Source organism: Excalfactoria chinensis, chromosome 15 (assembly GCF_039878825.1).
Source record: "Excalfactoria chinensis isolate bCotChi1 chromosome 15, bCotChi1.hap2, whole genome shotgun sequence".
NCBI classification, from domain to species: domain Eukaryota; kingdom Metazoa; phylum Chordata; class Aves; order Galliformes; family Phasianidae; genus Excalfactoria; species Excalfactoria chinensis.
Window position 1 is genome coordinate 5597935 of NC_092839.1, and position 21044 is coordinate 5618978.

Consider the following 21044-nt stretch of genomic DNA (forward strand, 5'->3'; position numbering starts at 1 on the left):
CTTTGTGGAACATAAAGGCATAGTGAGAAGAACAGTGAGAAGAACACATCTTTTGGTAGCATAATGCATTTCTCAGTGCCTTCATTAGTTTTGTTCTTTCCCCCTCTCTTCTCCCTGCATTTTAACAGCTGCACAGTTCAGCATTCAAATGTACTATTTGAGTTTCTGGACCCAATAAATAACACAAATTGAACAAACCATACAAAAATGTGTGCATGCAGTCATGCTCAACAAATCATTACAAGTATAAATACATTCCAAAATCCTTTAGATTGATGAAAATTTCCTGTCAGTTAAGCAAAAGACTCATTTACTAGTATGGCAGGAGAAGCACTTACCCAGATCTATGTTCCTAGTTCTTGGATTGCACTGTTTGTACCCTTTGCAGCTTCTCAGTTCCATGAGCTGGACGTGCAGTTGATTGAGAACATCTCTATCTAATGTATTCACTGCATTGATTAGCTGCAATACATGGGGGCTCTTGTTAAAGAATAGGTATTGCTTTGTAGTTTAGTAGCTTTCATATACGGAATATGTCATATGTTTCCAGCAGGAAAGAAGCCAGATCATATTACATGAATTAATTACATGAATTAATGCATATGCATCTTGCACCAATACTGTGCTATGTCAATACATCAACAGTGAAGAACACTCATACATTTCTCCAGAGCCATACAATGACGAGGTACCTGATACGGGTCAGTGTTGAGATCAAAATACTCCAAAAATCCAGTAGCAAATTCACAGAACAGGAAGTTGTGGGTCTCGTTGATTGTCCTCAAGCACCAGTATGTGTTGTTGTTGGCACTGGTACAAGCACAGAAAGGACCCACTGCAAATGGAAACACAAAGACATGAGCTACATGTTGCCAGTTTCATGCACTCCTTACTTCAGTCCTTTTTTGTTGACGGTATTGCTTTACTCACAGGCAAGAATTGTGTCATTCTTGTTTTCTAAAGCAGAGAATGCCTTCCACCATCAGCTTCTTGTTCTCTGCACACCTAGCTTTCAGAATACAGTTGATTTGAGCAATGTCTGGCTAGCTGTTTCTCCCTGTCCTCGCTGGCTGGGAAGCATTCCAGCTGCTGAGATAACAGTACTCTGTACTGTGTTGTTTATGCGGTAGTTGTAGGGATTCAAACACAGTTACTGGGTGTTTTGGTTGCTGTTCTTTTTTTTCCCCTTGCCCACTGTAAGGAAAATGCCAACACTGAAACACTGATTATTTAGTAGGAGGAAAGCTGTGCGCCTTTGGCTACTTAACTGATGGTATGAGTAACTTCCAGAATCCTAACTAACTCATCCTAGTCAGAATATCGCACCCAGAGGTGTCCTTACGTGTCCACAGGGGCGCAGTTTGCCAGTGCTGGTTGTCATGGGTGAAGCAGGTCAGGCCGGGCATGCTGCACGTGTCGTTGTTTTTGATTCTCTTCAGCAGTTTGCGCAGTTTCTTCTTTCGTCTTTGCTCCCGAAGCAGCCACAGCCTGTCTTTCTCCTGTAGGGCTTTCCTGCACACATGAAACATTAGGGTCATGCTGACACTGTTATACTTGAACACACCTAAAAAAAAAATGAAGCAGCTAATAACATGAGCCGCTTTGAGGAAAGAAAGAACTGCTGTTTTCTTCAATGAATGGCTTCTCTTCCCAATGGCTCTGGAAGTTACTCCTTGCAATTCCACCATACTGGGAAAAAAATGTAGCTGAAGGGTTTAATGGGTTTGCCTGAAGTCTCCAATGTGCGTTTAGAAACATTCTACCATGGGCTTGGTTCCTTTCCCAGATACCTGCACTCTTCTTAGCATAGGATAAGTGAAATATCACTTCTGCTTAGATTCGGCTTGTTGAATAGTCCAAATGTTACTATCTTGCATTTTCTCTGTTTCGAAGGAGAAAAACTTCACTTACTTGAAAGGGTGAAGATTAGATCCTTTGTGCCTCAGTTTGCTCTTGTGTTTTGAATGGTAACTGGAAAATAAAAAAGCATTGTTGATAAACAACAGAAAGAACCGATCCTGTTCATACTGCGCTTTCACTTTAAATCCAAGCAGATTTAATCTAGTGTCACTTCTCCCTTCAATTTATTGATAGGAATATGTGGTGATACAAGGCAGCCACACTGGACCAGATAAAGCATTTTCTGTGCCTGTTTTCTCTGCATCGTTTGTTCATTGTGACACCTGGTGGCCTACTACTGAATTGCAGTACGTGTCCACAGATCATCTCAGTGGTAATTTGATGTTAGCTATCATTAGTTTCTGTTTCCCCATACTAGGAAATTAAAATCAGAAGATTTATAATTCAGTTTGGAGTTTTCTTCAACTGAACGTTCATTAGTTTGTTCAGAGGATGACAACAAAATCTTTTCAGTTATGAACGCTAATGGAAGCTTTAGTAAATACAGTCTTTACAGTAGAAAATTAATACAGTAAGATTATTGAAGCTCTATCTTCAACTCAGCCATTTTGTTCTTCACTGTAGATACTGGGTATATCATCAGCTACTCCTCCATGTTACGTTCAATGCAATTCTGCAAACTCATAGCTCAGGTTATTAACTTCACTGATTTCAGTGCAATTATTCATCTGAATAAAGCTACACATAAATAGAAGTGTTTCTTATACTGGGCCTGAAATGATTTTTATAGTAAATGCAAACAAACTTTGTCTTTACTGTGTACGTCAAATAAACTTAGTTGTTAACTTCAGATTTTAAAGCAGTGTACTACCAGACAATACAAGATACGGGGAACCCCTGATTCAGAATTATACTGGTTTCATTTTAAGCCCATTATGGCCTAGTTTGGATGTATGGGTTGGCAAGACCTCAGAAACAGGTGATCCCTTATTTATCTGTTGCAGAAAGCATTAGGCTGTAGTACGAGAGGCAAACACTCAGCAAAACAGATTCTAATCCCTCTTGTGAAGACACAGATCAGCTACACTTGCACAGTACAGGTAACTACTCAGAAGTAGGCAAGAAATACCTGATCTTGTTACAGTCACACTCCTCGGGTCTCTTCTTCTTCAGGTGTCCTCTCACCTCCCTCAGGTTCTTTATTTTATTTTGCAAAGTTTCAATCTAAAAAATTAAACACGCAGGTTAAAACAAATCTTTTCTGGTTACGATTTGCCTGCAGGCAGAAGGCGAAAGCAGAATGTGGCACTGGAGGGAGGAGGGCATTGCCATACAGCATCAGGAGATGGATGATCTGCTGTGGTTTTTCCTCTTAGGGTCTTCAGCACATTTGCAAAGGAGAAAGGTTATCCATAGGCAAATTAAGCCCTTAAGAGTCCAGCCTGCTACAAACCTTTGCAGGGGATGGGGAGTGCTATAAGACCCCTCTGCAGAGAGAAGTATCAAGTCTCCATCACTTCACTCAGCACTGGCTGGCCACGCAGCACATGCACTAGCAGTTAATTTCATTGTGTCACCCACATGGCTTATTTTTAACCACCTGTTTCTTCAGAAAGTGAAACTCCTGCTTTTGTTCGCCTATCTCTCACACAGCACAGCCTGTTTCCATGCAGACAGGTATTACAGGCTTCTGCTTCAATTCCTGGTACAACAGGAAAAAAAAAAGCCCTCCAGTGTGAACAATGAAGTCACTGCAAAACCACCATCAGACACCAGAGACCACAGATCTGATGGGAGCACGTAACTGACTGCTGAAGCACAGACAGATGACAGAGAGGTCAGGAAAAACAGTAAAGAATGCAGCCCTGCGATCCTAAATCAGAAACACAACAGGACAGAAGTGACCTCATGTTCTTTGGCACTCTAACCTACGTTTGGGACCTTAGCTTACATTTTCTAAGTAACAAGATGAGAACTGGAAGATGATGGTGACGCTGAGATTGCCGTTTTCCAATTCTAGCAGAGCTAGTAAGATTTCTGTATTTATTTCCTTTAGCGTGTGTCAATATGTACCACAGAAAGGAACCAGCAAGTTCTTAAGTAGGACAGCTGAGAATTTATGTGATTTGGTAAGAGATTACAGCAGGCCCTGCTTGCAATAACTTAATTATCTATGACATCTCTATTTGGAGATCGGCCAGGAAGTTCAAAAGGTTCCAGGGAGGGACAAAGACAGCCAGAGGCAGACAGACACACACACAGCACGATCCTATCAGCCCACAGACCAGGCTAAAATCACACGCTGGAAATGCATGGCTGATGGCATCACTGACCTCGTGGTCGATATGAAGCTTGTGGTCCTTCCAAGCTTGCAGTGACCTGTAGAGATCAGTGTCACACTGAACGGTGTCATTCTCCAGGATGTAACACCTGGCCGTGGAGAAACAAACAGTGTTTACTACAGCAGATAAATGCACAACGCAGACAGATGGATTTAATTAGAGCAGCTCCAGGACAGATGAGAAGTCAGATCAAAAACGACACACAGAATTCAAAGTAATGTTCATTCGAGAGAACAGGGAATATCTTACACAGCAGGAAAGAAGTTTGGGTTGGAGTTGCCATGGAAATTTTTTAGAAGGAAAAAAAAAAAGAACAATCAAAAATATTCCTATCAAGTAGAACCTGTTGATGGCTTCATTTCTATACATGAATTGTGCTGCGCAGAACTCTTGTTTATTCATTAGGCTGTCTACATAACTCATCTCCACTAACTAGGAAGTACTGAAAGCCATTACTCAGAAGCAATTTCCCTATGCATCCTTTTCTGCAAGTGCTGCTGGGCACCCCTCAGGAGTTACACACAACTTCCTTGCTGGCTCCTTTTATGGTTCTGGGATCCACCCAGAAAGGCAACAAAGAGTCAATTTAAAGTTCCAGAAGAAAAAACACAAATAGTGACTTATAAGTCCTGCATATTCAGAAGAGCTGAGGACTCTGCTGCTGTCAGCCCTGCTGTCTTTCCTTATATCAACAAGTCTCTAAAACTTTGTAAACTGAAGTCAAATGGAAACCAGCAGCAGCCAACCTGCTCACACAGATTTACACAAGCTAATAATCATCGCGGAATTTAATGCACATCATCGGGAGTTACTGATGGGTTTTCTTATAATTCAACACAGTACAGGTGGAGATGCATCATCAACCCCCGGATCTGCAAACTGAGAAGCAGGCTGCTGGCTGTTAGAGTGCCTTTAAAACCCAGACAATTCCATCAGCTCTCTCCAGTGTTCCATGTCCCAAGGCTCGTGGTTCACCCACCTTCATTGGCAATGCAGATTTTCCTTTCCTAGCACTGGGTACAGGAAGCTCTGAGAAGCTGCTGCTACCCTTAGGACTGATTGAAATACAAAGCAATCAATGATAGGAAACTATGACCAGGTATCTGAAAGGGGCACAGTATTGCTTATCAAAATTTAACACATCCACTTATGTAAAGCAACCACTGAAGGAGCAAAAAGCATCTAGAAATACAGCACATGCACTCACCTGTGTGTCACTTTTATCAGATTTGGGGCTGCATACTCTGCGATGCCTCCAGTGCCGCTGTACTCAGCCATGTCTTTATCCTCCTCCTCGCGAAGAACAGCCCTCTGAATCTGGTGTCTCTTGGTGATGTTTCTTGGTAAGACGGGTTGGTATCCATCCTCTAAACCCAAGTTAAAAACAGCCCCATTCAGCTCCACAGATACTGAGCGGGTAGAGCGATTCCGGGCATAGCTTGGTTTGTATTCTGTATGGAGAAAGAAGTAAGAGGGCACAGAAGGGATCAGCATGGTACAATTTGGTGTTCTGAGGTTCTTGGAAAAAATACCTGCCTATACTGTGACACAGGAATTAACCTGATGGCAAATGCTGTTTGATGCCGCTTTCCTCTGCGGTGTCACCTCATCCCGTTTTGCACGGACAGATGTTTATCTTAAAGCAGGAGAGGGGCACAAGGATGGCAGAGGGAAAAGAACAAAAGATGAATCTGTTCAGCGTCACTTTGCGAGCTCGTTCAATGAACTCTGTTCTTCCCCAGCAGTCGCTAGATGGCACTAAGGCCTTAAACACGAATCATGACAGCCGGGCCTCAGCTCAGCCTTCTGCTGGCTGCTGTAAAACGCTCCAGGGCCAGAATTCCTGCAGCACTGCCCGGGTTGTCCCACGTTTCAGCAGGAACATCCCCTGTGTTAGATGAGCCTTTCCTTCATTCCATGCTCTTTCTTCAAGATATTCTTGATTTGCAATTGGAGGGATTAATACCTGAATTTTTATCAGCATCTAATTCTTTTAGTTGCAACTATTTCCAACCATGTTCAGACCAGACAGCAAGTTTCCACGCTAAACACCACACTCCTGTGCTATGCCCTCCTTCAGACTTTGCTTCTGTATTTGCAGCCCAAAGGCAAAATGAAACATTTGCTATGAATTGACGCTTCACAATATGAGGTTCCCACAGATCTTTCTGCCCTCTATTGCTTTCCAAAGCTCTCTGACCTGGTCCAAATGCCTCAGAGTTACTGTTTTGTTTGGTCTGCAATGGCATGAATACATCCCAGTTATGGAGTCTAACCCACATCTATACTTCCATGCAGCCCACCTCTGGCAATACTTATATCAGAAATGCTTTGGCATCAACACAGTCTAACTTTGCTCAATGAAATCCAAATGGATCACATAGTCTCACTGGACATTTTGTAGTCATGGACAGATATAAAACCATCTCCTCCCACCCACACTTGTTAGTACCACACACACAAAGCAGAACACCGCCTGGACTGCCTGGTTTAGCACATTTTCCACCTGTAGTTCAAGTTTACAGCTGACAGTGAGCGAGGTGAGTCACAGCTGGAGGGAAACATAAAGAAATACCCACCAAACCCCGAATAGCAGCTCTATTCCTGGCACACATTCAGGAAACGCTGGAATAAATGAGAAAGTAACTCCTATCTTTTCAGAAGGAGGAGGAAGTTCCAAAAAGCTACACCCTAACAATTACATCCAGAGCATAAATTCCCAGTTCTTTGATTGTTCCCTCGTTTCATCTTGTTAAGCTCTGCCAACTAACAATTTCCCTTCCTTCCAAGTCTAATAAGCCAATCCAGCACATTGGCCCTCAGCAGGGAGCTGCAGGGAGCTGCAGTCTGCACGTGTCCCTGAAGAACTGGGAGCCCCTTCCTGCTCCCCTGCAGTCCTAACGCAGCTGCACCAAGAACAAACTGCCCCGCAGTGACACAGCTCCTAACAGACCCGCTGCCCTGTTACCACGCACAGCAGCAGTGCTGACTCAGGGCCCCATTGGTACCAAACACCATCACTGCAGAGGAAGGAGCTAAAATGGTTACTAAGATCCATATCCATCTGCGCTGTGCCCCCTGCAGGCAGAGCTACCCACCTCTCACTACTTGATCTTCCCCCAGGGTTATGCTTTACATTTACCTGCGGACACAACTCACAAAGAAAGTAAATTTAAAGCTGTTAAATATTTGGCCCAAAATATTCATGGCTCTCTTTCAAATTACTGATGTTTGGTCTCCGTACGTTCATTTCCCTGCCCTGCCTTCCTGGGTCACTTGACAAACACGTCTCTCTTCATCCCAGCCTGAAGGGATGTGCTCCGTTCCGGCCCAGAATTCCCCATACAATCCAGGCACTGGAGCACACTTGATTTGCTACAGCTACTTTTGGGTCTCAGGTTTCTGCACTGTCTGGTGAAAGCACAAATGACAGTACCTGAATTACTGTGAGGTTATGCTGCATTATCAGCCTTCAGGTTCGCATTTAACTCCCCTCACATCCTCACCACTCAGGCCTTATTATTTATTTTGCAGCTGCCAAATTCATGATTTAACGCTGACATCATTTGGAAATGATCTCAGGGATGGTTGAGAAAACCGTGAGCAACTGTAACTCCCGAATGGCACCTTCTCCAAAGCAGGAACACGACTGCTCAGCACAACGACAGAAGACTGCAAGTTCCAGGGCTTCCCTTTTACCATTTCTCCTATGCAGATACTTGACTACTATGGGTTTCACTTGATCATTAACTGGGGTTTCTATAAATCTCATTTGGAATCTGCATTCTTGGATATGTCAAAGAGGAACAAAAACAAAACCAAACAGCCTCCAAAAGCTTTCTTACATTCAGTTTCTCAAAACTGACATAAAAATTATCCTTCCAATGCATTAAAAGTAATGGCAGTTCAGGTACTTTTTCTTCTACGAAAGAAATCATTTTGCTGTAGTACTGAGACTACCTCAAAACAAAACAAATTACATGAAAATAGGAATAAAAACGCATTAGCTTCTTTGTACACACTGTGCACAAATCTTGTGGCCAATCATCCTCCCTCTCCCTTAATCTGATGTATTTGTTCACCACAGGAGATGAATCCTACAGCAAGAAAAAACAAATATTTGGCTATTTGTTGTCTATGAAGAGCTCATTGTTACTTTCAGCTTCCTTCCCATCACAAAGCTTTATTTCATCATTCTTACAAAGATAACAACACAGCCAAGAGAACAACACTGCTGTGCAAAGCACGTAAAAGCTTTGTAGGTGAGCTGTGTCATTGCACAGAACCCAAACAGCCAATATTACCAAACAGGTAACACTGCAGTAAGATCCCTTGCATGCACTGAACTCAGAACAGCAGACCCCAAAGATGCCCTCAGAACCCAGCACAGACTCACTTTATCCCAAGCCTCATGGAACAGGTCATAAAACTCCAAATGCACACCATCAGTATTCGAGCTGTCATTTGCAATCCAGTGAGCCAACTTTCTAAGTAAGCACAGAAAAATGTTGGTACGTTAACTCGTATTGCTTTGTGGTCATTTGTTTTCAGTGTCATTTGTTAGATTAAGCACAAGTGAAAGAACAGCCAACACCAAACCCAGGGATCTGTGTCAACAGGCCCAAGCAAACCCCTTCTGTTGTACGGCACACCCTGGATGTGGGCTGCAGTTCGTGCTTCAACGAGACAACTGAGATGAATGGAACAGCAACAGCACTAACCAGAACATACTGAAAAAGGTGTCCTGACCCCACTGCCAAAGCTATCTTTGCAGCCCTCACATTTTGCCTCCATCTCCCTAATGCATGAACTAAAGGTAATTAGGCACTTAACCACCTCTCTAAGACGGTGCGAAAATTAGTTAATGTTTAGTAAGCACAACGCAGATAAAAAGCACTTAGGTAAGTGTTAAGCATTATCAGATAGCACGACGTTGCCCTCACTTAAATTGTTTTCCTCTTCCCATTTAAGCGCCTTCGATCTGCTGTTATTTGACTCCCTGTGACTGAACTTCCTTTTCTGTGTCTTAGGAAAAAAGAAGTTAATTGAACGACAAGCTTTGCTGTTATTTAAAGATTATCTGCTGTGCCACATGTTTAAACTGCAAGTGTCGTTCCGTAATTTCATCCTGGAACCAATAATTTTTTTTCAACTAAAAATTAGCTTAGTAGGTACTAATCAGCTTGCTACACAAATATAATGGAAGAAAATCAATTTAAACTCTCTGTTTGAAGCTTGTGCCATGTCATTATACAGAAAAGACTAATCTGCTAAATAATTAAGGCTCTGTATTTGTGGAGTGAGACGAAAGAAACATTACAAGTGAACAGTAATCTGTGCTGCCATTTGCCTCTTTAATCTATAATTAGACTATGTACTTCAAATATAGACGTTAGTCTGACTAAGGTTTAAAGCAGAGCCAGTGGAATGGACTTTCTGAAGAAGCGCCTGATCTGTGCCAAGGAAACTCAAACCAGAGACATCCCCTTTGGATGTGATCGCTGGTTAAAGTCAGCCTTGGCTCTGCTGACTGAGCACAAGGAAGGGATGTTAGAAGCAGCTTCTGTAACACAGCACACAGATCCTTATTAAATATAAATTACTGCAGTAACAGCCCCAAGCACTGCAGCGTCTGCTGAGGGTTGGTTTACTCGCTGCTCGCGATTCAAGGCCTACGTAAGGATGAGCTGCTCACCACTTCAGGCTGTGTGCCGCATTTCCTGCTTTTGAAAGAAATAAACACAGCACCCTGTTTTGAAACACGCTTCCTACAGACAGAGATATTTTCAGATCCGATTGTCTGATATAAAACACGCCGCTTCATGCTTAGATAGACAGCAAATATGTTTGCCTTCATTGACATCTGTGGAAATCGATGTCCGTGAAAGTCAGGACAAGTGTGAGTGTTTGTGAGCAGTTACAGTTTTGTAAGGCAGAGAAAGAAAATACAGCGGGTTCACTTACTCTTCTTGGAGAAGAGCTTCTTTCTCCGTCCCACGTGGCTCAGCTTGTATTCGTTCTCCTCACAATTGCAGTCTTCGCTATTCCTGCTGTAGTACTTGGGCAGAAGATTGGAAGTGCCTTTGCTGTTGCCTGCCAAGTTCACCATTCCCTTGCACTTGTGCAGTTTGAGCTTCCCACTGGCATCTTCCACACACTGCCACTTCTGGAAGGAAGATGTGGTTATTAAAACACTGTCTCAACTCTGCATTGTCTTACAGCCAGTTCCAGCGACCAGTCAGAGTTACACAGTACAGCAGACCCCTCCCCTGTTACCAAAACAGATTTCTTGTAATCTTACATTTTAAAACCAAAAAGAGAACTCTGCCGGAACGCACTCACGTGTGTTTCTCTTTTTGTCTCCTGGAGACAGAGCAATGGGAATTTCTTAACAAAACTGATGCTACAGGTAAACAGATAAACACAGGGAGGTGTCAGTAGAAAAGGCACATTCTCCAATTATGCTTCTCTAACAAGGAAGCCCAAGTCTTATTATCCATAGGATTGAGAAGAATCCTTGCCTACCTGCATGTCTGTCTGACAGGCCGGCAGGACTCTGTACCACTATCAAGCCATTAAAATAGCACCAGGCTCCAGGCCTGTGTACAACTCAGCTCCATCCCACACTCTTAGCCGTACCCGTAAGCCTCCTCCCTACTGCAGTGAGCATTCATCTTACTGATTTTTCCCCATTCAACACCCTTGGGCTTCATCAGCAATGGTGAGCTGCACTGGATGCCTCTGCAGTGATAACCTCCTCCCTTTTCCACTCAAACTGGAGAAAATCTAATCTCTAATCTAATCGGATTCTTTTTGTTACTCAAAACCTGAAGCAAAGTGGTTATAGATCCCTTTGTGCTGCTGTCAGAGCTGTGCCAAGGGCAAGGGAGTTTAGCCACCTTCAGTCTGGCAACAAGCTTTGCCTTTACTCATCAACATTCTACTAGCTACAGAGCTAGGATCTGAGATATATATACGTATTTTAAATCACACAGCAGTTATTAGTATGTTAAATAGTCTGGGAAACACCACAGCTTTCTGCTGAGCCCTGAGAAGCATTTCTCTGTTTTCCTATTACAAAATCCTAAGCTGTGGACTCCAGGACTCACTGGAATACTGAGACTTTTTCCAAATAAAAGAGCAGAATGAAAAACAGCAACAGCTCCCAAGAGAGATGACATTTTCCTGCAGCCCACAGCTCTATGAGGGAGATTCAGCCACTTCAGTTCCCATAGAGGTGTGCCCAGGCTTGGGGAACAAAGCCTTCCTTTTTGCATTGAAATTCAAGGCATTGTTTGCATGTCAGCTAAGTAAGAGAACAGTATCTTCACTGTGCTTTCATTAATAGGAGTCAGAAGTGAAATGCCCAGTTACAGTGGATTTATCTACAGTCTAAAGAGATCTCATTTAAAATGTCCAGAGGCTTCTGGTGTGTCCACTCATTTCCTTAGACAACTGGATGTCAGCTCTGCTGAGCTATAACTCTTAGCAGCAGGCATCGTGTCCAAAGTCCTGTCTGATCCAAGCCTTGCAGTGCTGCAGATAAACCTGTCTAACTTTCAGCACAAGGAATCAGGAAATCGATGTGATGCTGTCAGTCAGACCTTTCAATCAGACATCCTTGCACAACTGTCATTATCTGTAAAGCAGGATGTGCTTACCTACACGGAGCGCAGAACTAAAACTATGAAGCATAAATTGCTGGATCTTCTTTTCCATTTGTTTTATAAAAGCCTAATGCTGGTCGATACACAGACTGAGGTTTGAAGTTGAAGTTACTTTACTATAATGATCAACTTTCCAATGAAAAAACATAAAATGAGACATTAAAATGTTTGTTGCTGTTCCCCACTGCAAATCATCTGAATCTTATTTTGGACGATGTACAAACAAACTGCATCTCCTGCCCAGCAGAGCTCTGTGCTGTAGGTGTCTGATGCACAAAAACAAAGACTGAACAGAGGGAAAGTTAAATGCCAGATGAGAACTATGGTAAATAAGTGCTGTGATGTGCAGCCCAAAAATATTTACACTCTTTCATCTCCTGTCAAGAAAGAGATGCTTATTTTTCCCTTCCAGGTTAACTGGAAAAATTCCTTTTATTTTTGGTGAAGCTTCAATTTCTCCAGGGCATTTGTATGCCACAATGAAAATACCTCAGGGCTCTACCACAAGGGCACGTTGTGTGCATGAGCAGGCCCACGGCTGAGCAACTGCAGTGCACAACTACAAAAATGACTTCAGAATCAAACACTGCGCCCAGCTGGGGAATTCAAATAAAAGGAAAAAAAGATCTTTTTATTTTTAATTTTTTTTTTACAAAACAGATATGAGAATGTGTGCAAACGTAGCCAGGTCTTACAACTTACCCCAGTCTGCTTGTAAGCAGAAACACAAATCCTCTAAGCAACATCACGGCTGTACAACTTACCTCCATTTCCTCAAGATACTTTGAAGCTCAGGGAAAGGAGCCGCAGTTGCAAGAGAACTGAGAAAATCCCTGCTTGACAGTCAAGAAACACCAAACTCTGTGAATTCTGGCACTGAACGTTGGTTTCTAGGGCACAGCACACTGCCATGAAGAAACCCGGCAGATATTGTTTAAGAGGTTGTCATTTAAACGTTTAAATTCCTATATGAGGAGCTCTGGAGTGCCCCAGAGATGTGCTGGCTTACAGGTAAAATGAAAACATCCAGCAGCAGAATGTAATTACACACCAACAGCAGATTAACTCAACCAGCCAAGAAAACAAAGTGCCCTTAGTTGGCAAACCCCAACTTTAAAGGTCTTTTCTTTATTAGACTGAAAGATGTGTTCTGATTCCAAGCTCTACAGCTCGTAATATCTCACAAGAGCGAGATCCTGAAAAGGAGCACACTTCAACACAAACTGAAACCCAGTGGGAAATCCAAGCTCCCCCACAATTTTTATTCCAGCACATATCAAAAATCCAAAGGAAGAAGCTGTTTTCCTACAGTGCCTTCCAGAACAGCTACTCAAGACACCAGATAAGTGGCTTCTACAACACGTCCTGAAGTTCATCAAGCTCACATCATGCGAAACATTCCAGACACCTCATTTAATCAGTAGATCTGTTCCAGCTGGAGATTTCCCACTATCTTCAGGCAGGCTAAGTTAGCTGCTTTGCTTGCTCTTTCTGCCACCTACTGTGTTGGGCCTGTTCTAACATTTCTACTCCATCCCCTATCCTACCCCTCCCCCCCAATGCTTCTCATTGCAACGTGTGTGCAAATCAGAGAACAGAGATAACAGTGCTACTGAACAGAAAATGCGTTCAAAGGTACAGCGCAAAAGCAAAGCGAAGACGGCCCATACACACAATTCCTCCTCCAGCACAAGCTATCTGCTATATGCATCAACAAGAGCAAATCAGGACTGCAATACCTACAAGACATGAATCCAACAGCAGCAGCCTGAGCAGACACCCTGCTTCCCTCTGCTAACACCACTCACCTTGAACATACAAAGGAGCCCTTAGTGGAAAAAGACACTACATTTTTCTGTGTGTCAGAAATCACAATCCCAGTCATCATCAAATGGTTTTTGCATCAGTGTGCATTACGGTCTCCTTCCTGCTATAGCCATCGCAAATGTTAATTCAAAGTCACCACTTGAGGCTCCAATCAGAGATAAATAGCCACCACCTCCCCCCGTTGGATTTTTCATACAATTCACTCGTTTCCCCACAGTGAATCAACTGACACTGTTTTATGTGGGGAAAAGGACCCATCACACAAATCTTGCTAAGAAAAAGATTCCCACAGAAACATACAGCTCCCACAGCTCAGACCTAAATCATCACATTGTGTCTCATTGGTCCTTCTTTTTGTGAAGAGATTCCATTCTCTTCCACAGAGCAGTGACACGTGAAGCTGTCTGATCAGTTACCTGCCAGCAAGGCTCCCTCCCGCACAGACTCCACAATCCAAGGTTCCTCCAGGATAATGAAGTCCTCTCCCACTGCCAGCAATCCCACAGAAACACTTCAGCAATACCCATCTATGCTGCAAACTGCAGCTGAAGTGAGGCAGGTGGGACAACAAGGAAATGAAAAATTAGGGATTCGGCTGAATTTAATATTACAATTATATAATTAATTTACTCTAATAATTGGACTGTGGTATCAAATAGTCCCACGGTTGTGTAAGGCAGCGAAGAGTCTAAGGAGTGCAGCCTAAAGAGAAATGAGATGAGGAGTGGAGGGAACAGAAACAAACAGAAGCACCAAAAGTGGAACTGATTTGTCTGAGGTCGCACACTGAGCCCCCAGCAACTCCAAGGCAGCCTCTCCCAACATCCAGCTCAGTGTCTTTTGAACTGAACTACACTGTTCCTCTGGCCAGGATATGTGAAGGTTTTGTTTGTTTTTATTAGAAACTGGTATTGATTTTGGCAAGCTCCTCGCAGCATCCACTAATGCAATGACAGGGGCTTTAAGAGCCTCAGTTAACAAGAGATGCAAATCACTTGGACCTGTACAACAGCATCATGAAGCAAAGAAACCTGTAAGTAAAACAGCCTCTGGAGATCATCGTAGGCTATTTCTAGCTAGAGGAGGCAAACAGTTTTGTTAATTCTTGATAAGGAATACAATCCTTGAATAACATCCCTTAATAAATCATGACGTTCATTTCCATAGCTAGCTGCCTCCTACTGTTATCAGTTGGAGGGTTGATAACATTTTTAATGTATGAAGTTATCAACGAGTCATTTCTTGTTGTAATCACAGATCAAGAAACAGATGGTGAAAGTTGCTGAGCGTGTGCAACTCATGTTGGAATTCAGGAACTCTGAGGATCCACCCAACAGGCTATTTAAAGTATCAGCATTCTAGCTGGCTTGATATGCTTCACTGTTATCAACAGAACCCACGTTCTTTAGTAACCTCAGGATATACCTGCGAGCTACAAAAGAGAGAAACAAGAGACAGAGCAAAAACCTTCCAAGTTTTTAAAGAAATTCCTTATAAAACCCGACTTAGTTTCCTGGTTTGACTAAAGTTCAAGCTGTGGGGACCTCAGGACAAGGAGAGCAGGAAATTTAATGATAATTACGGTACCACTTTATGAACTGCAGTAGGAAAGCACACATCGATCACAACAGTTCTCATTGCTGCTATTCCACGCTTTGTCAGAGAACTAGAGGAAACAACGCAGTAAGCGCCATCATTTTACTTGTGACATCCTTGGGTCACTTTGGGAAAGAACATTTTTTCATGATCCTGGGACAGAAGAAAGCAATCAGAGGAAAGCCTGCAAAACAGACCGTCCATTTGCAGAATGTCTGCAGGAAACCAAGTGCTCATTTTCAATGTTCTCCTGAAGAACACTGTCACATCAAATAAGCTTTTTAATGCTACGCACAGAAAAATCCTATTTTATCAAAGACAAACAGAATTTATGGAAAGGAAAATAAAAACGATTTGAAAAGGAAATAATGTAAATCTGGACCCCTGATTTTCTGAGCAAAATGAGGGCAGTTATTGTACTGTACGACAGCCTGCTACAAACTCACATTCAGCAGTGCTGCAGGTACCGCAGGTTTAGCAAATGTGCACAAAGGCAGCACATGATTTAGAGGGATTTTGTGCAGCTGTTGTTATGATACTGTGGAGTTGCTGGGAATACTCCGCAGAGCAATGCCGGTATCGTAATTGGCTTCCACAAAGCACATTAATGCAGACTGCCAGATAAAAGTGGGTCAGCTTCCACTTACCAGCCAGTTTAGAATGAAAGGCCGAACTACAGTGAAGAGAAAGAATTTGTGTGGAAGCCATTAGGTACCAGGATAAATGTTTTTTATTTCATGTGGGAAGAAAGAACTCATCTCTTTTAAATCCTTGAATATAAATGCTGAGCTGCTCTTTCATCTGAGCCTACAGTCACTCTTTGTTGGATGCAAACAACTAACACGGCCCAAACTCCACTAACTGAAAAAGAAAACATGGCAACACGCAGATTCCCATTGAACTCCGAAGAATTTACATATATTAGTGTTGCCAGAAAAAAAAATAAAATCCCCCGTAATGGACTTTGAAACAAGATTTTAAACAGCATGAATACCTCGTCTTCATGATCCCGGTGCTCTCTTATCAAAACCATTATAGGTCAAGGAGGGTCACAGAGATTTGTGAAGGAAGAGCATTTTTGGGGAGACAGAAGTGCATTCACGAGCTTTCATGCTCACAAAGGGCAATTTTAAATCCTCCGTCTCACATTCAAAGCTTTCCTTACTTCTCTGCCCTCGTCCCTTATCACTCATTCCCTCTTGAGTCTTTGTTTCATTTCCTACTTGCACTTCAGATTCTCTGGCACTGCTCAGAATTCTCAGTGCACGGACTGTGCCGACCCCCAAAACTTGTTTGAGTCAAGAGGAAGAATCCCGGCAAGCTCACACCACATCCGGACCCACACTTCTCTACATCTGGATATGAAAAGTGATTTTTTGCATGGAATGCTCTGGATAACTGCGTAACAGTGAGCATCCTATGGGATCAGGAGACATTTGCAATGCAACCACTGTATTTATGTATCATAAACCCACCCAAGGCTGTGGCATATTATTCATTTGTGCTCATTCAGCTTACTATGCAGAGCTGTGAAAGGCACCAGCAAACAGACAAGAAGCATTTGTCAGTTGAGAAGTTACTCTTATTACTCTGAACATTTTTGGGTGCACTCATATTTAGAGCAATTTACCCTCAAATAAGCATATTCATCTCCCGCTTTCCTGCTGTCTAGACACAGTACTAGGACATATTCTGCAGAGCAGGGGTTAGATGGATTGAGACTCCCTTGAGAGCCCTTCCCAGACTCTAATTGACTTGATTGTTAGGCAATTTTTCCTGATGTCCAACTTAAATATCTTTTTTGCTCAATTTCATCCTATCACTTCCAATTATGTCTGACTGAACTGTTCAAAACAATTCTCCTCTCTGCCTCCTGGCAGTGAAGATGCAGCACACACAGCTCTTATTAGCACACCTCCACTTTGGAAGTATTGGCTATTTATTTTTTACAGATGCCAAAGATATTTTACTACCCATAGAAGAAAACAAGTCTGTGAATGAGTGTAGGCAACGCATGGCCTTCTCATTTTTTTTTCCCCATAACTGAGACAAGTGATAATTACAGTAAGCAAGTCCAAATGCAGCCAAATTACTTTATGCACAGGGATGGTTTCAGTGACAACATGGACTCGGAAAGTCTCTCTTCCACACTGTTTTTACAGTAATGTTCACTATAACTGAGTAGATGAAGACAAAAGGAAGTTGAAATGCCCTTCGAAGGGACAATACCGATGGAAAAGGAAGAGCTGTTTTTCCCCCAAACTTCTGAGATGACGCTGCAGCCGAAACAAAGACACCTCCCCAAAGTTTCTCAAATATTGGCAATTCAAAAAAGAAAAAACAAAACCAGCTTGTTCTCAGCCACCTAAAATTTCACGTGCTTTCACAACACATTTTCATTACCAATGGGGATACACTGAGTGCACAGAATTTTAACTTTCTGTTATTACATGTAATTCCAACTAATAAAAGGAGTTAATCTAAAAATTCAAAGCATAGGCAGCTTTGGGAAAGGCCAATTTCTTAGGTTCATAGTACATAGGTCACTCCAAAAGTAATACCTGTGTATTTCCATGGAAACTACAACAGATGCAAAGAGCACAGAAACTCTATTTGACAGAGCAAATCCTCAGCTACAAAACACTACTTTTTTCAACACAGTCACCCCACCGTTAACTATGCATTTGCACAGCTATGCCATTAGCAATGAACAAGAGCCTGCATGCAGTGCTCCTAAAAACCTGCACCAGCAGAGGTGACCCACCATCACTGCAACCACTGCTGCAAAGCATCACCCACAGCTTCACTGCTCTCACACCCACTGTTTAGTCTCCATCAACATTCAGCAAGTATCAATGAATGCCAATGGGTGCCATTCTTTTCCATGTGGAAAAGTGTACCGACACACCTTTGCTTCACACTCACTTCCATCAGATGTCATTTGGTCAGACTGTCCCTCTGCTGCCATCTGTCTTGCAGCAACAAAACACAACAGAATACTGGTGGGAAGCTTCAACCTCTACTGCCATCCCACCATTTGTCTCTGATGACGGAGGCTAACATAATAAAATAGGAGGTACCACTTGTGGAGCAGCCCTCACAGATTCTCATCAGTAATGAATCCCAACCGCATTCTATTTGGGGAATATAATGTTAAAAAAGCTGAGACAGTTCTCTTAGCAGCAGTCAGGAATCAATAGAGAGGCACTTGAATCAGCAATTTCCTGACTGCCAATCTCGTAAGTGCTGTAATACGGTTTTGAACAAAGGCCACAAAACGAACAATCTGATTTATAAGCTGACACTGACAGCAAGGTGAATGACAATGTCACAGTGAAGACACTAAGCTCTGCCCATCTACAGCTCCTTACTTGCAGCCACTGGTCGTACCTGGCCAAGCTGCTCACAAGCTGTTTGATATTCAGCTCTCTGACAAAGGTCCTTCACACGCTGGTATTTGGGTAGAAAGTTTTCTTCTTGGGCATCTACCTTCTCATTTTCCCTCTTATGCAGCAGTTTGCTGGAGTGGAAAAACAACAACAACAAAAACCAACAACATTTATTTTTGTATTAATTCTAAGATATGCATACAGTTCACTGAAAAAAGGCCCAGAGAAGTACACTATCTGCCAGAACTTAAGCACTGCTAGTGGCCAAAACTTAATAGCTCACTAGAAACTAGCCCTTATCATCATCTCTCGTAACACACACATTATTTATATCACCCTCAGGGAGAATACAAAACCACACAGAACTGGGACAGTGTGTTGCACATCTGACTGACAGGGCAATAACAACAGTCCATCATATCCTCCTCACTACTGCATGGCTGCACTTTGCAAAACCTTCGTGTCAAGCGTTACTTATAAAGGCAGAGGCACAGAGGGAATGGCCAGCAGACAAGCATGTAGAGATAAAAGGTTATTCTTACTTCCACGACTTAAGGAGGAGGGAAGGGGGTAGCAGTTAAAAAGGAAAATGAGATGTCTATCCATCTCCCAGTCCGAGTAAACCTCTCCCCCCACTCCAATAGCATATTTATGCAGGCCGTAGGCAAAGGCCGTACATTCCCTCCTATTGCACAATCACCACCATTAAGCATACTGCAGCCATCTTCCTGCTGGCAGAGCTAATGGTTTTAGGTCTGCAGTAGAGTGCTGCTTTGGCTCTAGCTATTCAGTATCCTTCTATCTAAAAAAGATTGAGCTTTGTGATTAACAATTTCCTTACCCTCTCTCCACTAGGAATGAGTCTCTCCACACTTTCATCTTTTTCTTTAAATGGAACCTGGTAGGAGATGAGGGAAGAAAGAAACAATTTATTTCCACAAAGAACGGTGATCAAATCATGTCCCAGTTTCCTCTCCCACCCCCAACTCAAAGGAGAAGCACTACAGTAACCTCTCAGGGGGACATGCAGCTTTATGAAGCAGGCACATATGCCTCTCCAGTGCAAATAATGAACAAACACAGCACAGATTTGTTCTCACAGGGACAAAATCCACAGCAGATTCATGGAGTACACCTATTTAAATATAAGCACTTCTAAGGCACAGGGGATTAACTGAATTGTCCTTGATCACAAAGGATCCCAAATTAAATCAGGATTTCCTGAACCCAGTTTGGACTCTAAACCACCCTTAAAGTATCCTACTCTAAAGCAGCTGGCTCCTTCCCCCCTGTCTCCACCCCACTACTAACAAAAGCAAATCTCCTTTTTTCCTTTTTCTTTTATACTGCTGCTGATTTTCTCTAGCAGCCATCCAGCTCAATTCTCTCTTCCCTGGTCTTTTACCAATGAAAGTACTGCTGGAAGGTCTCAAATGTGTAATTCTGAATGCCAGTCTGCTCTTACAGTCTGATACACAACCAACCTTTTCAACTAAATTCTTCTACAGTCTACTCAAAATGAAAAGCTCTGCTACAAATGGTGCCACAGAGATATTTAAAATCTACGATTCAAATAAGTAAAGACACTGAGAGGCCCACTTAGTGCTACACATACTGCTTTTACTACATCCAGATGCCATATGTGCCATATAGCAAATTTGACAAAATCTGTTGAAATGAGGAATGTCAGACATGTATCATCAAATACCTTGAGATTTTCCTATGAGTACTGTGCTCACAGATAACAGTATTAATACTTTTCCTTTAAAAACACTACATAATGATGAACAGTTCTTTCAGTTTCCTTTGCAAACACATACATTTTTTCACACGCACATTTTCTTTTCTTACCTATTCACTGGTCTCTCAGAATCCAGAAGCTTTAGAATAGATTTACCATCCATATCAGATGGAATATCCAATCCAGCAATATCTAGAATCGTAGGTGCGAGATCAATATTCAACACAATGTGAGGATTCCTGTAAAAACACACATAGAAACGTGATTTAAAGTACATGCAATGACACCAAGCAACTACAGCTCTTCCACAGAGACCATGGATCTAAAAACCTTATTTTGTGATGCAAATGCTATGAAATTCCATGTAAGGAATTAAAAACCTAAAACAGAAGTAAGCTGTGCAACCTCAAGAGGGACTAAGATCTGACACTTTAGCACAAAGCATTTCTGAGAATGCAAAGTAGTTCATAAGGCAAAGTTGGTGTAATTTTCGCAGAAGAGGTTCGAAAGTCTTTGGAAACATGAAGGAGCTTTGGATACCATCGCCTTACAGCATCAAAGTGTCTGCCAAATATGCTGATTACTTGACTAAAAGGTAAACCTGGCAGGTAGCATGTGTCTT

General features: G+C 42.4%; 1 protein-coding gene across 15 annotated transcripts in view; it reads right to left on the minus strand.

Annotated features, from left to right (window-relative positions):
* Positions 1–21044, minus strand: part of SULF2 (sulfatase 2) — a 129833-nt gene that overhangs the window by 3255 nt on the left and 105534 nt on the right. For 14 of the 15 annotated variants that reach the window (XM_072350491.1, XM_072350483.1, XM_072350490.1 and 11 more), the window contains 11 exons: positions 20533–20661; positions 19523–19579; positions 18683–18812; positions 10167–10368; positions 5410–5653; positions 4194–4290; positions 2990–3084; positions 1912–1971; positions 1343–1512; positions 693–835; positions 339–462 (listed from right to left, as the gene is read on the minus strand). In XM_072350491.1, the coding sequence (XP_072206592.1) occupies positions 339–462; positions 693–835; positions 1343–1512; positions 1912–1971; positions 2990–3084; positions 4194–4290; positions 5410–5653; positions 10167–10368; positions 18683–18812; positions 19523–19579; positions 20533–20661 (1451 nt within the window). Of the gene's footprint in view, positions 1–338; positions 463–692; positions 836–1342; positions 1513–1911; positions 1972–2989; positions 3085–4193; positions 4291–5409; positions 5654–10166; positions 10369–18682; positions 18813–19518; positions 19580–20532; positions 20662–21044 lie in introns of those variants that run through there. The other variant, XM_072350497.1, reaches the window with a different exon arrangement.